Below are 16022 nucleotides of genomic sequence, written 5' to 3'. Positions count from 1 at the left end.
TCCCTAGTTCAAAACAAGCGAGCTTGTGCATCCACAACTAAGAAATAACTGTCAAAGTAATGTTTAGTTGTTTAGTTTAGTTTAGTTTAGTTGTTTAGTTGCAAAGTAATGTTTAGTTACAGATGCTAACTATTGTCATTTGTTTCTGTTTTGCAAGGACACGTGTGTCAAACTGAGTGAGTACCTGCATGGCCCACTGGGCCGCTACCTGCTCAACGTGTCCACGGCGGCGGAGCAGTGCAGCCAGGCACTGTGCGGGTGGCACGGCCGCTGCCTGCGCAGGATCGCCAACACGGACACCTACTTGCACCTCGACCCGCTGACCCACAGCATCCAGGAGCAGGGCGGCCGGCTGCGTGTGCTCCGGATAGGGGGAGAGCCGGGCGCGGGGGAGGAGAGGAGCCACTGGGCCCAGGACTTCAGGTGCCAGTGCTACAGCGGGTATCAAGGCGAGGACTGTGCCATGCAGGACCCCCAGCAGCAGAGAGGGGACGCCGTGTCCGCTGTCGGGGGGTCGGCCACACAGCGTCTGCTCCTACTGCTGATGCCAGTGCTGCTGATGCTGCCGTTGCTGCACTGAATAGACCAACCACATAAGAAACACTCACACAAATACATGCACACTGATAAACACACATGCATACATTATTTTCTTACAAACTTTTCCAGGACTCCGAGGGTTCTGACACTCCCCAAACAAGCACTTACACTTGTTCAGTGAAAACATACAAATCATACTGACAGAAACACAAAAAAGGACATGTTTCCATGACATCTGTCCAAAGCACCTCTCACTGCAGGATCTGCTCCTGAGGTAATTACTCACACTGCTCTCTGAACACACATTTGTCAAGCGCAAACACACACACACACACACACACACACAGACACACACACACACACACACACACACAGACACACACACACACACACACACACACACACAGACACACACACACACACACACACACACACACACACACACACACACACACACACACACACACACACCCCGGCCCATACCTGAGTCAGATGTGCTTGTGGAAGATTAGCAGTAGACAGGGGAGCTCCAGTGGAATTCCTGAGCAAACACAGTAGCAGCTACTTATGTTTAAGTCAGGGACAGGGATGAATTTTCAGGTGGCAGCTGTGCTTAGATACCTGAAATACCATAGCTTAAGCGACCAGGGTATACCCATGTGCTGTGCATGCATAACCTATGGAGTAGAGAATCAACTATGGTAGCATGCATGGCTTAGTGGATTTTTTAAGTTATTTGACCATGTCGGTATTGTTTAAGAGTTATGTTATCGAATTAATTAAAAACTTTGGAACTCATGTTTTTTTCTTATTGCAAGTAAAGGTAAACCAAGAAGCTTTTCTTTTTTCAGTAGACCACTGCATATTTGCCAGTAGAACACTGCATATTTGCAGTAGGCCTATGCATGTCTAGACTGTGTGTTTGTAGATGTAGAAAACTGTAGAAGAGACAAGTCTGTCATGTTGACTGTTTGTTACCATAGTACTGGACTACAAAAGTAATGGGCTGCTAGCAGTTAGATAGTACTTCTTTCCTTTTCATGCAACTCCTGTGTTTATAGGCTAAAGTCACAGCCAGTTATGTATGTTGCAGTGCCATAGTTTGCCTTAAAGGACAACTCCGGTCTAAGAATGAGTGAATGATTTGATTTATTACGCAAAGTTTTGTTTAAAACCAGTGTCATGACTTAGCTACTGTCTTATTGCTGAAAACAAAATACATCAGAAACATTGAACAAAAACACACATGCACATTCACCGTCATGTAATCCACACAGTTTGATGGACTCCAAACAGGAGCACTTATGTCTCATTATTACTGGAAGGGAAGTCGCTTGAACTCTAAAAGTGGAGGTTGTTTATGGTTGTGTGTTTGTTTTTGCTGGAAAAGGACAGCGTTTAGCCTTTTTTTGCTTTCCTGTGCATAATTTTCCCATGATCCCAAAGTTTGAGGACACTATTTTTACTTGTTTGTGTGAGTTTCTGAGGAGGATGCACCAGATATTGTAAATGAGCTGTTATGATCTGTGGTTCAAACAAGTTTGCCCCATTATTTTTTACAATTTTCAGAAAGCAATGTATGTGTTTGCCTTTTATGACTTGTTTGTGTATGTGCTAACAATGAGAGGGAATGAGCAAGAGTGGTGATCATTGTTGAATATTTAATATTATGATCAGGGCATCGTAAGGTTTAGGAACTTGTACTGTTTTTGGTACACACAGATGTACACTGGAAAAAGAAAGATTTTTAATGTTTATTTTAATTGTATGGGTGATAGCTGGAACATGTCAATAAATCTACATTTTTGATATGCTCTTGATCTTGTATCCCCTTGTTGTAAACTTTCTTTGTCACAGTGTTTTTGTGTGGAGAGTAAAGAGTGCTAATGCAGCTGACTTGGCTGTGTGCACTCTATTTGAAATGAGACCATTAAGTACCTTTGAGCAGACAGGATGTGTAATGCTTAGATCACTTCCACTAAAATATGAATGTGAGTGGATTTGCCTGCTACCGGATGACCTGTTCTTTGTTGATGTTGGACCTGCACCCTCTGCTGTGCTTGGCTTTCCGTTACGTCTTTGTTCATCGGTGACATTCGCTTGCACTGTCAGCAAAGCCCTGCTAAGGTTTTGGGTAAGTGTCTCGTGTCATGGTTCAGATCAGCATTGAGGAGGTTAGAGCCTGTGTGGTGATTTATTTTGCTCATGTGCCCCCTTGGTGCCACGAGGGGAAGTACGCCTGGAGAACCACATGAATGGTCCACTGAGCAGGGCTGGTCAGTCATGCCCTTGGGAGACTGTCTGCCAGCTCACTTCCTCTGGTCGTCTTTAATATTCAGGAAATGGGTTTCCTTTTGTGCAAAAGCTGGCTGTAAACACTTCTCTAATTCAATTACGATATTCTCTCTCTTCTGTCCACCTTTTTACTCTATCTTTCATATGTTTTTGTGGTTCATGCAGATAATGTGCAGATTGTTTACTTTTCTGGTTTCTCTGAAGTGGTGAGCAGCAGTAGGCCTATTCACATTCCTACATCTGTGGTATTTGGCTTAACACGCTGTTATCCATCTTTATTTTCTGAAATAGGACATTATAGCAGAATTGTTAGAAAACATCTGTAGATTTGCATACATATTGATAAGGTTACAGTGTAACCTAAATGAAACTGGCTACGTCTTCATCATTTGTTGCACAATACACGGTGTTTCAGTTTTAACCTTTAGCAATTAGTAGAAAATGAAGAGGGCAAGTGCGTGTGTTTGTGTGTATGTCTCCCTCTCTCTCTCTCTGTGTGTTTGTCTTTCCATATCTACATCACTGTTTCTCTCTCTCTCTCTCTGTTATTCACCATAGTCTTCCATAGGTGTGATAAATAGGCATTACATTATTTTTCATCATTTAATTTGCTTGCACATGTTTGATTTCACATGATATACGATTTACTACACGTGAGTTGTCAAGAACCATGCACTGAATTTATTTTGCTCAGTAATGTGCGTTGATAGTGAGGTATTGGCTGAGGAGATAGCGCCATCGTGTGGGAATTATTACTGATTATGAAGAACTTTGACCGCGGCGCGCTGTAAACCATAGATATTTTGCCCGGCGGCAAGCACAACTAAAATCTTTGGGACATTACCTCAACCAAAAGTAAATTAAAGGCGAGCGCAGCGTATGCCGTGTGTATGTCAACCCCCCTTCTAATTCGAAATACGCCAATATGCACTTGAAGTGACCAGGCTGTCGATGGCTTTTCTTGTCGAGTTGATAGATAAAGTTCAACTAATTTCTAATCATCCCTCACAGTTTAAACGATTTTAGATAGCTTGTGGCATTAACTCCTGATGCGGTTGATGCGCCCTGGTTTTCTTTGGTCTTAGGTGGTCCGTAGGCCTAGCTTACACATTCTAGGCACACGAGGGCCAGAGGATACGGAGACGATACTGTAAAATAACTTAGGCTAATCATTCGAAAATTTGAGAACGTTCTGCACCCGATTCTGTTGGCCACTCTTCCTTACTTGTCATGAACGCTCTTTCAGGAACTCCGCCTTTCTCCTGTTGCGGATTGGTGCTGCTTAGTAGTTTACACAGAACACGGTTTTGATTTCTTCCTCTTTCTAATCACGAGCTGCAACTGCAACTGCAGCTGCATACCAGTCCATCGGAATTTCCGACGAATCGACATGTTCTAGCTCTAACAACGATGACACGTTTCATGGGTGAGTGCGATTTTTAACTTTTTTTAAAAAACTATTTATCCTATTTTAACAGAGGTGACTTGGCATTTCCAATTATTTGAGTTTTAATGTCAACGAACGCACGTTGGCCAAATAACTTTGTCAACAACAGCTACCATCCATTCATGTCATGTCACGATACAGCCAAATGCTGAGAAACTTCTCTAGCCTGTTTGAGTTAAAAGGTTTCCTTCAGACAATGTCAGCAGACGTGTAGGCTAGATTAGACGAGAGCCCATCTACATTTTAAGTGTGCGTTATGGGGAGTCTGTTCTTCCACTGTTCTCCTTCATGTTCATTTTCGCAACATAACCTGTTGTTAGTGACGGTCATAATAGGGACGAGGTTCCTCTTTTATATTCCGGTTGTGGCAGATATTTTGACACCCGCCCACCCATATAGACACGCACACACACACACACAGATTATTAAGCATAATGAGCTGTTCAGGCAATGGCGCCCTTTGTTCTAAAAATTGCCTCTCATCATAAAAATTAACTTTTTGAAATTAGACTGGGCGTCCCCCTTCATTTCCATTTAGATTGGCTTTGCCCATAGAACACCCATGGCATTATTTATTTATTTCAAAGCAGTTTCGAGTGTAGCGACTTCTCCATAATTGGGTGATTAAATCCCTGCACCCCATCTCTGCCCGCAGGTATGGTGCATCTACTCTGTGTGGCCTGGCTGCTGGCTATCCTCCCTGCTGACCCAGCAGCTGGTCACCCAGGCAGTGTACGACGTGCACTCCCTCCTCTCGATAAGCTCCCCTTTTTGACAGTGTGGAACGCGCCAACGGCCTCCTGCAGCAGCCGCTATGGCGTGGACCTGGACCTTAGCGTCTTTGACATTGTGGCCAACCATGACCAGATCTTCATGGGAGACAATATCACCATCTTCTATGAGAGCCATCTGGGGCTCTACCCGCACTTCACATCCCAAGGAGAGGCCGTATACGGCGGCGTCCCTCAGAACTCCAGCCTGAAGGAGCACCTGTGGCAGGCCGACAACGACCTACGCACCTACATGCCTGACCGGTACTTCCACGGGTTGGCTATCATCGACTGGGAGCGCTGGCGACCCACCTGGGACCGCAACTGGGACAGCAAGCGCATTTACTGGGACGCCTCACGGGCACTGGTTAAGGAGCGCCACCCGGACTGGAGCCCAGAGCAGGTGGACCGGGAGGCGCGGGCCCAGTTTGAGGCCGCAGCGCAGGCCTTCATGGGGGACACACTGATGCTGGCCGCCCGAGAGCGCCCTGGTGGCCTGTGGGGCTTCTACGGCTTCCCCAGCTGCTACAACTACCAGTACCATGACCTGACCGTCAACTACACGGGGGAGTGCCCAGAGCTGGAGGTGAAGCGCAATGACGGCCTGCTGTGGCTGTGGAAGGGCAGCTCGGCACTCTACCCAGACATCTACCTGGAGCTGGGGCTACGGGGCCGGCCTAAGGAGACGTTGCTCTACGCCCGGCACAGGGTGCTGGAGGCCATGAGGGTGCGGGAGCAGGTCACCGTGGCCCGCCCGCCTGTATTGCCCTACGCACGCATCGCCTACACCTACTCTCTGGACTTCCTCTCTGAGGTAAGCATATGATCTATGCGTGGTGCTAGTCGAATCAAAGTCATCGGTGCTCATCTCAATGAGCAAATAAAAGTATGATAAAATGATGCCTTCAGTTGAGTATTAGGCACCTTGCTCTTTGGATCAAAGCAGCTTTTACTTGAACCTCAGAGGGTTTATTTTGAACTCTGGGAATAACCAAGACTATTTAGGAGAATAGCAAAAAAAGTCTGTTTTACCACAAGACTATGTGTCAGGGTAAAAAAAAGAAAACTGTAGATAAAATGATCAATCAAGTCAATCAATAAGTTTAGTTTCAGAGAAGATTGGCTGATAGTACACAGATAGACATTTATTGATCCTTTCGGGAATTCGTCTTGCATCATACAGCTCATCAGGTAGACAGACAACTAGTGTTAATTTTGTCACCTATTTTTAATTTAGTCTTAGTTTTAGTCTTTTGACGAAATGTCCTTTTTAGTCTTTGTCATATTTAGTCATTCAAATATCATTTTTGTTAGTCAAGTTCTAGTCGACTAAAAGTCTCGTCATTTTAGTCTAGTTTTAGTCAAAAGAAAACTAAAGGTATCTTAGTCTTAGTCAGTTTTAGTCAACACATTTTAGTCTTTTTTTAATAACAAATTATTTCTGATTACCATTTGAGTCAAATAGTGTTTCACACATCTCAATTTTCCAACAATATTGTGTGTCCACAGGGCTACTCGTCTGTTATAATTACTCATTCTGATTTTTTGTCAGTCAGTATGTTTACATGCACAGGTAAGTCGAGCTACAGTTATAGCTCGGCTGGGATTTGACGATAGACAGTAAAAGATTTGACTGGACCACTGTCATATTCGTAGACCAGTGTTTCTCAAAGTGTGGTCCGGGAATCACTGGTGGTCCGCAAGCTATCCCAAGTGGTCCGCGAGCAGACGTGGTAAAATATAATATAGATGAGTTGTTAGCAATATTGAACCAACTTGTATGTAAAAACAGTTCTGCAACACTGTCTATGTAAGATATGCCAGTTTAAATCATACAGTATGAATCCACACAATAAGCAAAGACAATAAGCAAGGTGGTTCAGTGAGTAGGCCTATAGTGTAGACTAATTATAGGCTACTGTTGAAGTAGGTCTAATCTTTTTTTTTTTTAGCTAGGGTTAGTTAAGTGGTCCTGAAACTGAAAAAGTTTGAGAAACACTGTGGTAGACCAAAGTATTAATGTTTTACTCCACCTCGCTAGATGGCGATGCGCCCAAACACAACACATTCCCCAAACAGACTCTCCATCTTAGCCATAGCAGAGCCCTTCTAACAGACATTCTCTGGCCATAGCTAACTTGCTAGCGAACTTTCCATATTAGCTTACTTGCTAGCAAACTTTGCATCATCAGTCTAACTAGTTAAATAGTTGACATTACATGATGAACATTTTCGTATAGACATTCTGGGGGATGTTAATTTGTATGAGAGAAGCTTCAACTTCTGGGTATGTAGCATTGTGGCATAAAGCTTAGGTAGTTAGCTTGCTAACTCTGGCAGAAATCTCCAGTGTTCTTGTTCCATGTAGTTTCGTGTTGCAGCCACAGGGTTGCAGCAACAGCATGTAGACTAGCCTACAGGAAAGCTGTTGCGTATGAACTCATTCGGAATATTTTGAAAACTTAACAGCTAGATATTCTGTCTTCTCATTTTGTAGACGAAAATGAAGAGAGATTTTATCTTAGTTTTTATTTCATGCAAAACATTTTAGTCTCGTCTTTTTTCGTCAACAATAATGCATCTTAAGATAGTCTTAGTCAGTGTTTCAGGACATTACTGCCGTCATCGTCTCGTCTTAGTCATGAAAATAAGGTCGTTGACGAACATATTTCCTCTCCTCTCGTCTGACGAAATTAACACTACAGACAACAGACAACAACAGGACCACTAAACCCTCCCATAACCCCACACAACAATACACAGCACCAAGCATCTCTACTAGGGATGTAACGATTACCGGTATAATGGTAAACCGCGAAAAAAAAAATGTTGACGATAACAATTACCGTTTTCATTTCAAATATCATAATTATCGCAGTTGATTACCACGGTGTGCAAACCATGTGTTTAATCCTTCCCAGCTTCATATGAGCCTGCTTTTGACAATTCTGTTGTCTAATTGATGGATTTAATTGTGATTCGGATTAGGTTACACCTGATTTTAAAAGGTGGAACATTTTCACCGCAAAACGTGTACTGTATCATGTAGCCACTCTGCGTCTTTTTAAACCGCAATAATACCGAAAACCGTGATAATTTTGGTCACTATAAGCGTGAGGTTAAATTTTCACACCGTTACATCCCTAATCTCTACATTAGAAAATAGTAAAGTGGAGTATCATTAGTACCAGTAGGCTATCAGTAAAGTGCAATATCATCAGTGACATTTTAATATTATACCAAAATGCAGTATAAGTAGTGTTACATTACATAACATTTTGATTATTATGTAAAATTTTTGTTTACTTCTTACTATTATTTGTTTCTAAATATTATAAAAAAATTCCGGTATTTAGCATTTTGAGTCCCTTTTTTGGTTTGTTTTGGATGAACTAGAGTGGTGGACACCGAAATTTTGACGATTGGTCCTGTCTCGACTTTTCTGACTGGTTTTTTTTCAATCGCCTTTGACTACTCAGAGTGGCTGCCAACAGGCATGCTCAAACATGTCCTAAAACAACCCTTAACGTTCGTTTTCAAAACTGTGCAACTCACCGGGTGGTTAGTGGTGTTCCTTGATGTTCCAAAACAAGTAGCGTAGCGAAATACAGTTTCAGTCGTGTCAGGACTCAAAGTGCTAAATACCGGAATTTTCCTTTAATATGTCAGCCACATTGCATCTGGTTGAAATAACTTTGAAAGTTCTGACTTCGATATGGTTGTCTTCAGTTTTGTCAATTTTGTTTGTTTGTTTGTCTTTGTACCATCACCAATTCAAAACAACATTCAACCTTTTTCTTTCACATCTTTGGCCTTATGAATTTAATATATTTGCAATGTATCTTGCATGCAATTGAGCATTAAGGATCTCAGTTTTCATATGCAAGGGGTTTTGGCCTAAAAGTAGCAATCTACTTGTGTTCTTGTTCTGTGCAAGAGCCTTTCAAACACAGTCAACAGCCTAGTTATAACATGATAACATACTAACTAGACACGTTTGACAATATTGTTGACAATGCTGAGAAGTTCTTCCTTATTTCATTACGTTTCTCTCTACAATTACAATTGGGTTCCGAACTTCACCATAAAACTCCATAGTGCATAATCTGGTCGGTGAGTGGGAGTGGTGTGTGTTCATCTGTCCTTCACATGACCATATAAAATCAAAATCAGTTTAAATGGTTAAAAAAACCATTTCAAAATGTAGTTTGGAATGCATTACTTGAAATAGCCTAATTCTCATTTTACCGATCACAGTTATGTTTGGTAGTTATTGTCCTAGTTTTTGTTATCCTTTGTGGCCCCTACCTGCTTGTGCTGACTCTTGGATGGTTGTTCTTGTGTTCTTGTGCCGGTGTTGGCACTGTGGTGCAGGTCGATCTGATTCATACGATCGGGGAGAGTGCCGCCCTGGGGGCTGCTGGAGTCGTACTGTGGGGAGATGGCAACTATGCAGCGTCAAAGGTACACACACTCTCATGGTGCACGGAAACACAATGCAAAACTCACTGCAGTGTTTCCTCTAGGATTTTTTTAAGCAGTGGGGGCAGGCCCGTCCGAACACTACACCCCCCCCCCCCCCCCCGTCCCAGCACCACGGAACTGACAACTGACACTTCGCTGCAACACAAACAATTATATTTATTAACCTCTATTCACACACTCTATTCAATGAGCCATTATTTTATTTTCAGTTGTGATTGAACTGTATTTTTGGAGAATCTACAACAGGTCTGCAAAATGAATTTTACAAGAAATTCTTCGTGGGGAAACCAAAATTCAAAGAAGCCTGGCTGTGCACATTTAATTTTTCTTTTGGAAAAATAACTCCAAGGCTCGGTTATAGGAGAATTCAGAAAGAGGTGGTCCATTGATGCTGAGTAGCATACATGCTGTTAGATCATGGGTGGGCAAACCTTTTGGCTCAAGGGCCACATTGGGTTTTGAAAATTGCCGCACAACAACCCCCCCCCCCCCACGACACATACATAAAAAACTATTGTTTTTATAGCCTATAATTTAGTATGAAAAGTATTTCTTTTAAAATATGAATTGCTTAAAAATACTGCTAAGGGACCGTTCGTTATTTATAAACGGGGTCACCGGAGGAAAATAGGGGAGGGTCATGTCTTTTTATTCTTTGTTGAGGGGAGGGTCACCTAACTTTTTTTTGTCTAGGAGGGAGGGTCACCCATCTTTTCTATTAATGAAAACAGCAAAAAATCAAAGTGGCTTGTTTGATTGTTGATTTATGTCGCCGTATAACGTTCTCTTTCGTTCCATAGCTCTGTCAACATTGGACGATGAAAATAAGGGAGATTTCCCGGGTTTCTCACGCAAAATACGGAAAATGTCAACATTCGTCCCCATTAACGTTGGAAGGGTTGGAGCAACAAAGTAGCCTACTTTATTCACGCCTAACAGCCTATATCCATTTGGTCAACTTTATCCAGCCCTAAAAAAGCTAAATTTAACTTTGGTTTACTTGTAGTTTACCTTGTAGCCTAACTTTAGACAGTGTGCATGCTTAACATAAAGCATACTGTTTCATTCATCCACACATCCAGCTCCTAACGTTTTGACAAGCATTTCTACCAATTGACCTTGTTCCTGCCCATCTCTAGCTTTGCTGTCTCCATCCTTTCTGTTTTTGTTGTTTGCAAAAAAATATATAGTATTTATTGGTGCAATTTGTTAATCGCTGTCATTCTCTCTCCTGCCAACAAAAAATTGTTACGTTCCAAGTAGCAGTGTGTAATTCTGCTTTATAAAGTTGAACAAATACATTTGGTCATATAAATAGCCAGTTTATGGTCTACAGTGTAGTTGGTAAGTTATGGTAGGCCAAATTGGAGTGAATATACAGGGGGAAGTCTTTGTCTAGCTGAGTAGCCTGGCAGGTGCGCACGTAGGCATAGCCTATGGCCGAACACTGCAAGCGCTAATGAATCGTGCTCACGACAACCACGTCGTTAACTTAAATAGGCCTAGGTTAACATCACTCTGAGTTCGCATTCAAGCAAGCAAAACGATGATTTGAATACATCTGTTTCACTGGAAGGGCAAGGGGTAACAACAGGACAACACAGAGACAGGCCAGAATGCAGGACTACAGTTATGAGATTATTACAGTAATATGGGATATTCTACGGGAAAATATTAAAACGGCAAGACAGCGGGGAAATGTTAAAATGATAAACCCGGAAAAAGTTGGCATGTTATTTTCGGTCCCTGTGATTATTTGTGAAATTGTGCAAACGGCCTTATCAAGTCATTTGAGAAGGAAGGAGTGTAGCAAGCTCCCAAATTGAAGCTTGTCTGAGAAATTGAGTTTTGGATAATGTTCAGCTTCGGCAGCTTTACAATGACTGAGGAAGCCTAGAGACGAGTCCATAGCAACAAGTTCATGTGTTGAATTTGTATTTACCCAGTGTGCTTTGTTGAATGGTCTCAATGCTTTATTGTTTTATTTCATGTGAATACTTACTAGAGGAGTAACTTTTTAAGTAGGCTAATGCAGTTGCAGGAAGTGTGCATTTAGTTTCCATGCTTATTGTGTTTCCACAACAATGTTAGTGAGTAAATCTACTGAAATGGCCATCATCTTGGTGAAGTGTGATGTGTAAGATCAGAAAGCAGAGGTTGATTTAAGAACGGTAATCTATGTTGATGTGTTTTCATTGCGCATAAGAGCGTGGGCGGAGGACATCGACAATTGGCCGGGGAGGGTCATGTCATTTTTGAAAATGCTGCTGGAGGGTCGTTGAAAATTATATTGCAGGCAGGGGAGGGTCATGCAACTTTTGATCGAAGCACTCAAAATCCCTCCGGTGATCCCGTTTATAAATAACGAACGGTCCCTAATTTTATGCAGTTTAACAAATGTATTTGTGCACTGTCGCTTTAAGACAGTCGCTTTAATTCACGTTTATTTCTCAATGATCTTCTGCCTGCACCGCTATGGCTAGTGTAGTGGGAACTACTGTTGCCTTCATGATTTCCTTTTAAAAGTTTCTTATAAGAAGGAGATATCAATTATCAACAATGGCTAGCCAGCTGGAACCTGCGGCTCTCTCTCCCTCTCGTGAGTGCAGACGCGTTCCCAATTAAATGGATCGCATAATGTTCACGTTAGATCTGCTGCAAAGGAGATAACTAAGAGTTAACTTAGTTTAACATGATGTTATCTCTATTTAACATGATGTTTTGACATTGACATTGCAAACGTTCTCTAAGGAGAATGAAAAGCAGTTTGCAGTAAGGCTAACCAACGTCGTCTCTATCGCAGGAAAAAAATAGCGAGCAGCCTGATAACCAAATGAAATGCTCGGCGGACCGGATGAAAATGCTCGGCGGGCCGGAGTTTGCCCACCCCTGGCTAGGCTAAGCATTCTGTAGCCTAATTCGTTAGAAAATTAAAAAAATGGTTGCACTTCTTTTTGCTAATTTATTTTCACATTTAGCAACAAGGGTAACAAACGTTTAGGCCGTGCGGCCTTTGTGCGTCTGTGTAGCCCAAATCATTAAAAAATAAACTTTTCCGTGTCATACAACACAACTATTTACTTTAACATCATTACATCTATTACTACATCTATAGACTATTTCCAATTTGTATTATATTAGTGACTCACTTATCGTTTAAATGTTTCCAGATGTTTGATATCAGGACGTGAGCTGTCAGAACTGACAAGTTGAACGTTGTCTTATTAAAACGGACCCACCGCGGTGACGTTTTTGGTGGAGGTGTTGTTTAATAGTGACTCAGAAGAAAGCAAACATTTGCACAATAAGCACATCAACACACTATGTGGAGTTAAACTGGACAGCCCCAAACCTCTGAATAGTTCTGCTTGTTGTTAAATTGCAATGTTAGCGGCCGCCAACGGGGGTGCATAATGTCGGCAGGATCATTTAAAAGGCAACTGCGACTATTGCGCGTCTGCCCCATTTCTGATACCGCGGGGGAAGAAAATTAAACCGTGGCGGGCCGCCACTACCAAATCAACATAGAGGAAACACTGTCACTGGTGGTCAGAACACAAGCTGTTCTTTCTAGATGTGTTTGCTCAAGGCGTGTGTAGAAACTGCAGCACCCTCCTGCTGCTGCATTTGACTCAGAGACAAAGACATGCTGCAAAAAAAATGCTATCCCAGGAAGATTGACCTTTCTGTGCTTTCCATCAACTTCAGGGGGAAATAATAATAATATTTTTTTTTTAGTGAAACTGTCAGTGGTACATGGTTATAAACACCCTAATACTCATACAGACATTTACACTTTCACATTCACACACACACACCCAACTTCTTCTTTCTACTCCCACTGACAGATGTCTTGTAACACGGTGAAAGCCTACGTGGATGAGGTGCTAGGTCGCTATGTGGTGAACGTCACGACGGCAGCCTATGTGTGCAGCCGCGACATCTGCCACAGCAATGGCCGCTGTCAACGGCGAGACCCCGCATCCGGCGCGTACCTCCACCTTGACCCATCCGCTTGGAGCATCATCCCCAGGAGCGAACATGCCAGCACCCTCCACCAGGGACCAGCTTTCAGGGCCCAGAGGAAGCCAGGGCTCTCTCAGGACAAGGCAACCAAGGAGCAGTTACTCCCTTTCAAATGCCAGTGCTTCCCAGGATGGATAGGGGAGCACTGCTCTGTCAAGCAGAATGCCTGACTGACTTAGACTATACAGGTCGTTAGAAATGAGAACAGTAAAAGTGATAGAAGATTGCTTTATACTAATGTGTAAATCTTAATCTTACTCAAATCCACAACGTTTACACATAGCCAATCTAACTGCACTTGCACTAAGAGTTTAACAATCTCTCATTTCAATGTTTCTGTAATCTTAATTTAAGATTTTGATCCAGTTGTTACTGTATTGATAAATTAACATTTGAATCTAGTGATATTCAAATGATACACAAGGTATCCTTGGATATATTTGTATTCAAAATGTGGTAATTCCCTAGTCAAACTGAAGTTAAGTCGCAATGACTGAATGAGTGCTGAGGCTTGTAAGAATGAATGCATTTTTCAGAGCACTAACTTACAGTGATCTTAACTTGAACCTCCAGGAATGTTTTTTTTTACCAAAGGTAGCGCTCTAGAATCTTTGATTTTTACTGTACTGGTAACTGGTTGGAGCTGGTGCTGAGTTACTGAGATAATTCACCACCTGATCTGCATCAGCACTATTAGATACGATTAAGAGGGCACAGCCTGACTTTGGTTAGGATAATTAGAAATGCTTTGGTCCATCATTAGTGTCTCCAAGGTATTTTTTTTTTAACTGATACTCTTTAACTTTTTTTATGTGCCATCAATGTCATGATATTTTGCAAATAAGCACACAGAAGATGATGTTCCACGGTGTGCTAGTAATGGGCACTTAAAGTAGCCTATATAGCCTACTATTATCATTTACTTAAATAATTTTTTAAAAAATGCGAGTCACCTGATCTTTAACCACGTCTCATGGCGTACTTCAATATTGGCTACACTGAATCAAAGATCCTTGACAACCCGCTCTGACTGGAATAGTGTAGGTCCATCATTGTGTTTGTGCAGTGACCAATAGATGGCGGTAAAGAAACGCCAATAGTCCATCACTAGTCACTACCACATGCAGCAGAACTTCAGTGAAGATGGGGCGAAGGACCCTTAAAGGACAACGCCGATTCTCATCAGTGGAAGTGAGGGGAAGCTATAGGTCCATCTAATACTACTACATTTCAAGGTTTTCCAAGATGGTCTTGTATGCTGAATTTCACAACTGGAATAACTGTAGCCTACCGGCTTGCCTTCCCTCTGCGCAGGGAATTTACTACTCAGAGATAAAGTTATTAAAGTTTCCTTTTGTTGTAAATGTTTGTCAAGGTAGACCTATCAGAACACACTCTGAGTAGGCCTGCATTCTTGTCTATTTTTGCTATCAGCGTTGGTGATGTGTTATTTGCGAGTATTTTAAAACATATTGGAAATGTTTAGATGTTGAGACGTTGAGCACCTGACCCACCAATCCCTGAATATTCAATGTCTGCCAACATCAGTCTGTCAACAAAGCAACCCCCTTCGAGACCTTGGTCATAAATTTATAGATGGACTTGCAAGAGCCCCACAAATAAACCTAAAACTGAAATCCCATCATCAAATGCAGTTTGGGAAACTTTCGGGTAGAAACAAATGGAGCTTAGATAAAGAATTCCCAAACATTGTCTGTAAAGTTAGAGTTCATTCACTCTTCTAAAAGACCGACTGAATTGACCCAGGGATTCGTGGAGGCGCTTTTACGAGGAGATAAGCTTCGGCCGAGCCTGTGATAGTGGACAGCGAAGTGGGATTCTCTTACACTTATCAGTCTCACCAGGAAAAGCTCCTTTCCTGACGCGTTGTTCCCAAATCGCCACCCCCCCCACTGGTCTCTCTCTATTCCCCAATCATCCTAAGCGTCTGCTCTTTCCTGCGCTTTGACCTAAAACCTTTCCACGGTAACGCGCTCGGCGTCCTTTAGCAGGTTGCCTTGAGGAAAGCAAGTAGCAGCTTCTCTCTAGCGGGTCGTCACGCTTACTCTCTCTGTGACACTTTCTCTGTCTCGTTGTCCTTCAGTGGAGCGCACCTCTTCACACCAGGCTGGCGGGACTGAATGTCAGTCTGGGGCTGGCTTAAAAACGCCTCATATGCCCGTGCATGGTTTTGTTAAGTGATTACAAGGCTTGGATTTTCTGGATAAGCTGGAGTAGACCTTTGCCTCATTCTCTAATTTCCCCCCACCCACCATACTCTATTCAAGAATAGTTTCACGCTTAGTAATGAATGACAAGCGGTATTTCCTCTCATGTCAAAATCAGGACCTGCTTGTTCGCACATACACTGCAACATAGCTATATCTTGAGAATTGGATGTTGTAACTTGACTTTAGCAGTAGGCCTACTGAAGCGGTCAGGGATATAGTTTAGCTACA

At 42.4% G+C, this 16022-nt stretch overlaps 2 protein-coding genes across 2 annotated transcripts in view; both read left to right on the top strand.

Annotated features, from left to right (window-relative positions):
* Positions 1-2360, top strand: part of hyal2a (hyaluronidase 2a) — a 7449-nt gene extending 5089 nt beyond the window's left edge. Inside the window, exon 4 of the mRNA XM_076268273.1 lies at positions 158-2360. Coding sequence (XP_076124388.1) covers positions 158-580 — 423 coding nt within the window. The 3' untranslated portion in view covers positions 581-2360. The remainder of the gene's footprint in view (positions 1-157) is intronic.
* Positions 2361-4111: 1751 nt separating this feature from the next.
* Positions 4112-14927, top strand: hyal1 (hyaluronidase 1). Its single transcript, XM_076268160.1, has 4 exons — positions 4112-4261; positions 4938-5866; positions 9427-9516; positions 13386-14927. The coding sequence occupies exons 1-4, from the start codon at positions 4246-4248 to the stop codon at positions 13731-13733; spliced, it is 1383 nt and encodes a 460-aa protein (XP_076124275.1). The 5' UTR covers positions 4112-4245; the 3' UTR covers positions 13734-14927.
* The last annotated feature ends 1095 nt before the right edge of the window (positions 14928-16022 follow it).

This window comes from Alosa pseudoharengus, unplaced genomic scaffold (assembly GCF_046254945.1).
Source record: "Alosa pseudoharengus isolate Yale_2024_CS ecotype anadromous, Long Island Sound unplaced genomic scaffold, YU_APseudo_1.1 YU_APseudo_1.1_scf_5, whole genome shotgun sequence".
NCBI classification, from domain to species: domain Eukaryota; kingdom Metazoa; phylum Chordata; class Actinopteri; order Clupeiformes; family Clupeidae; genus Alosa; species Alosa pseudoharengus.
This window is presented reverse-complemented; position numbering and strand designations above follow the sequence as displayed.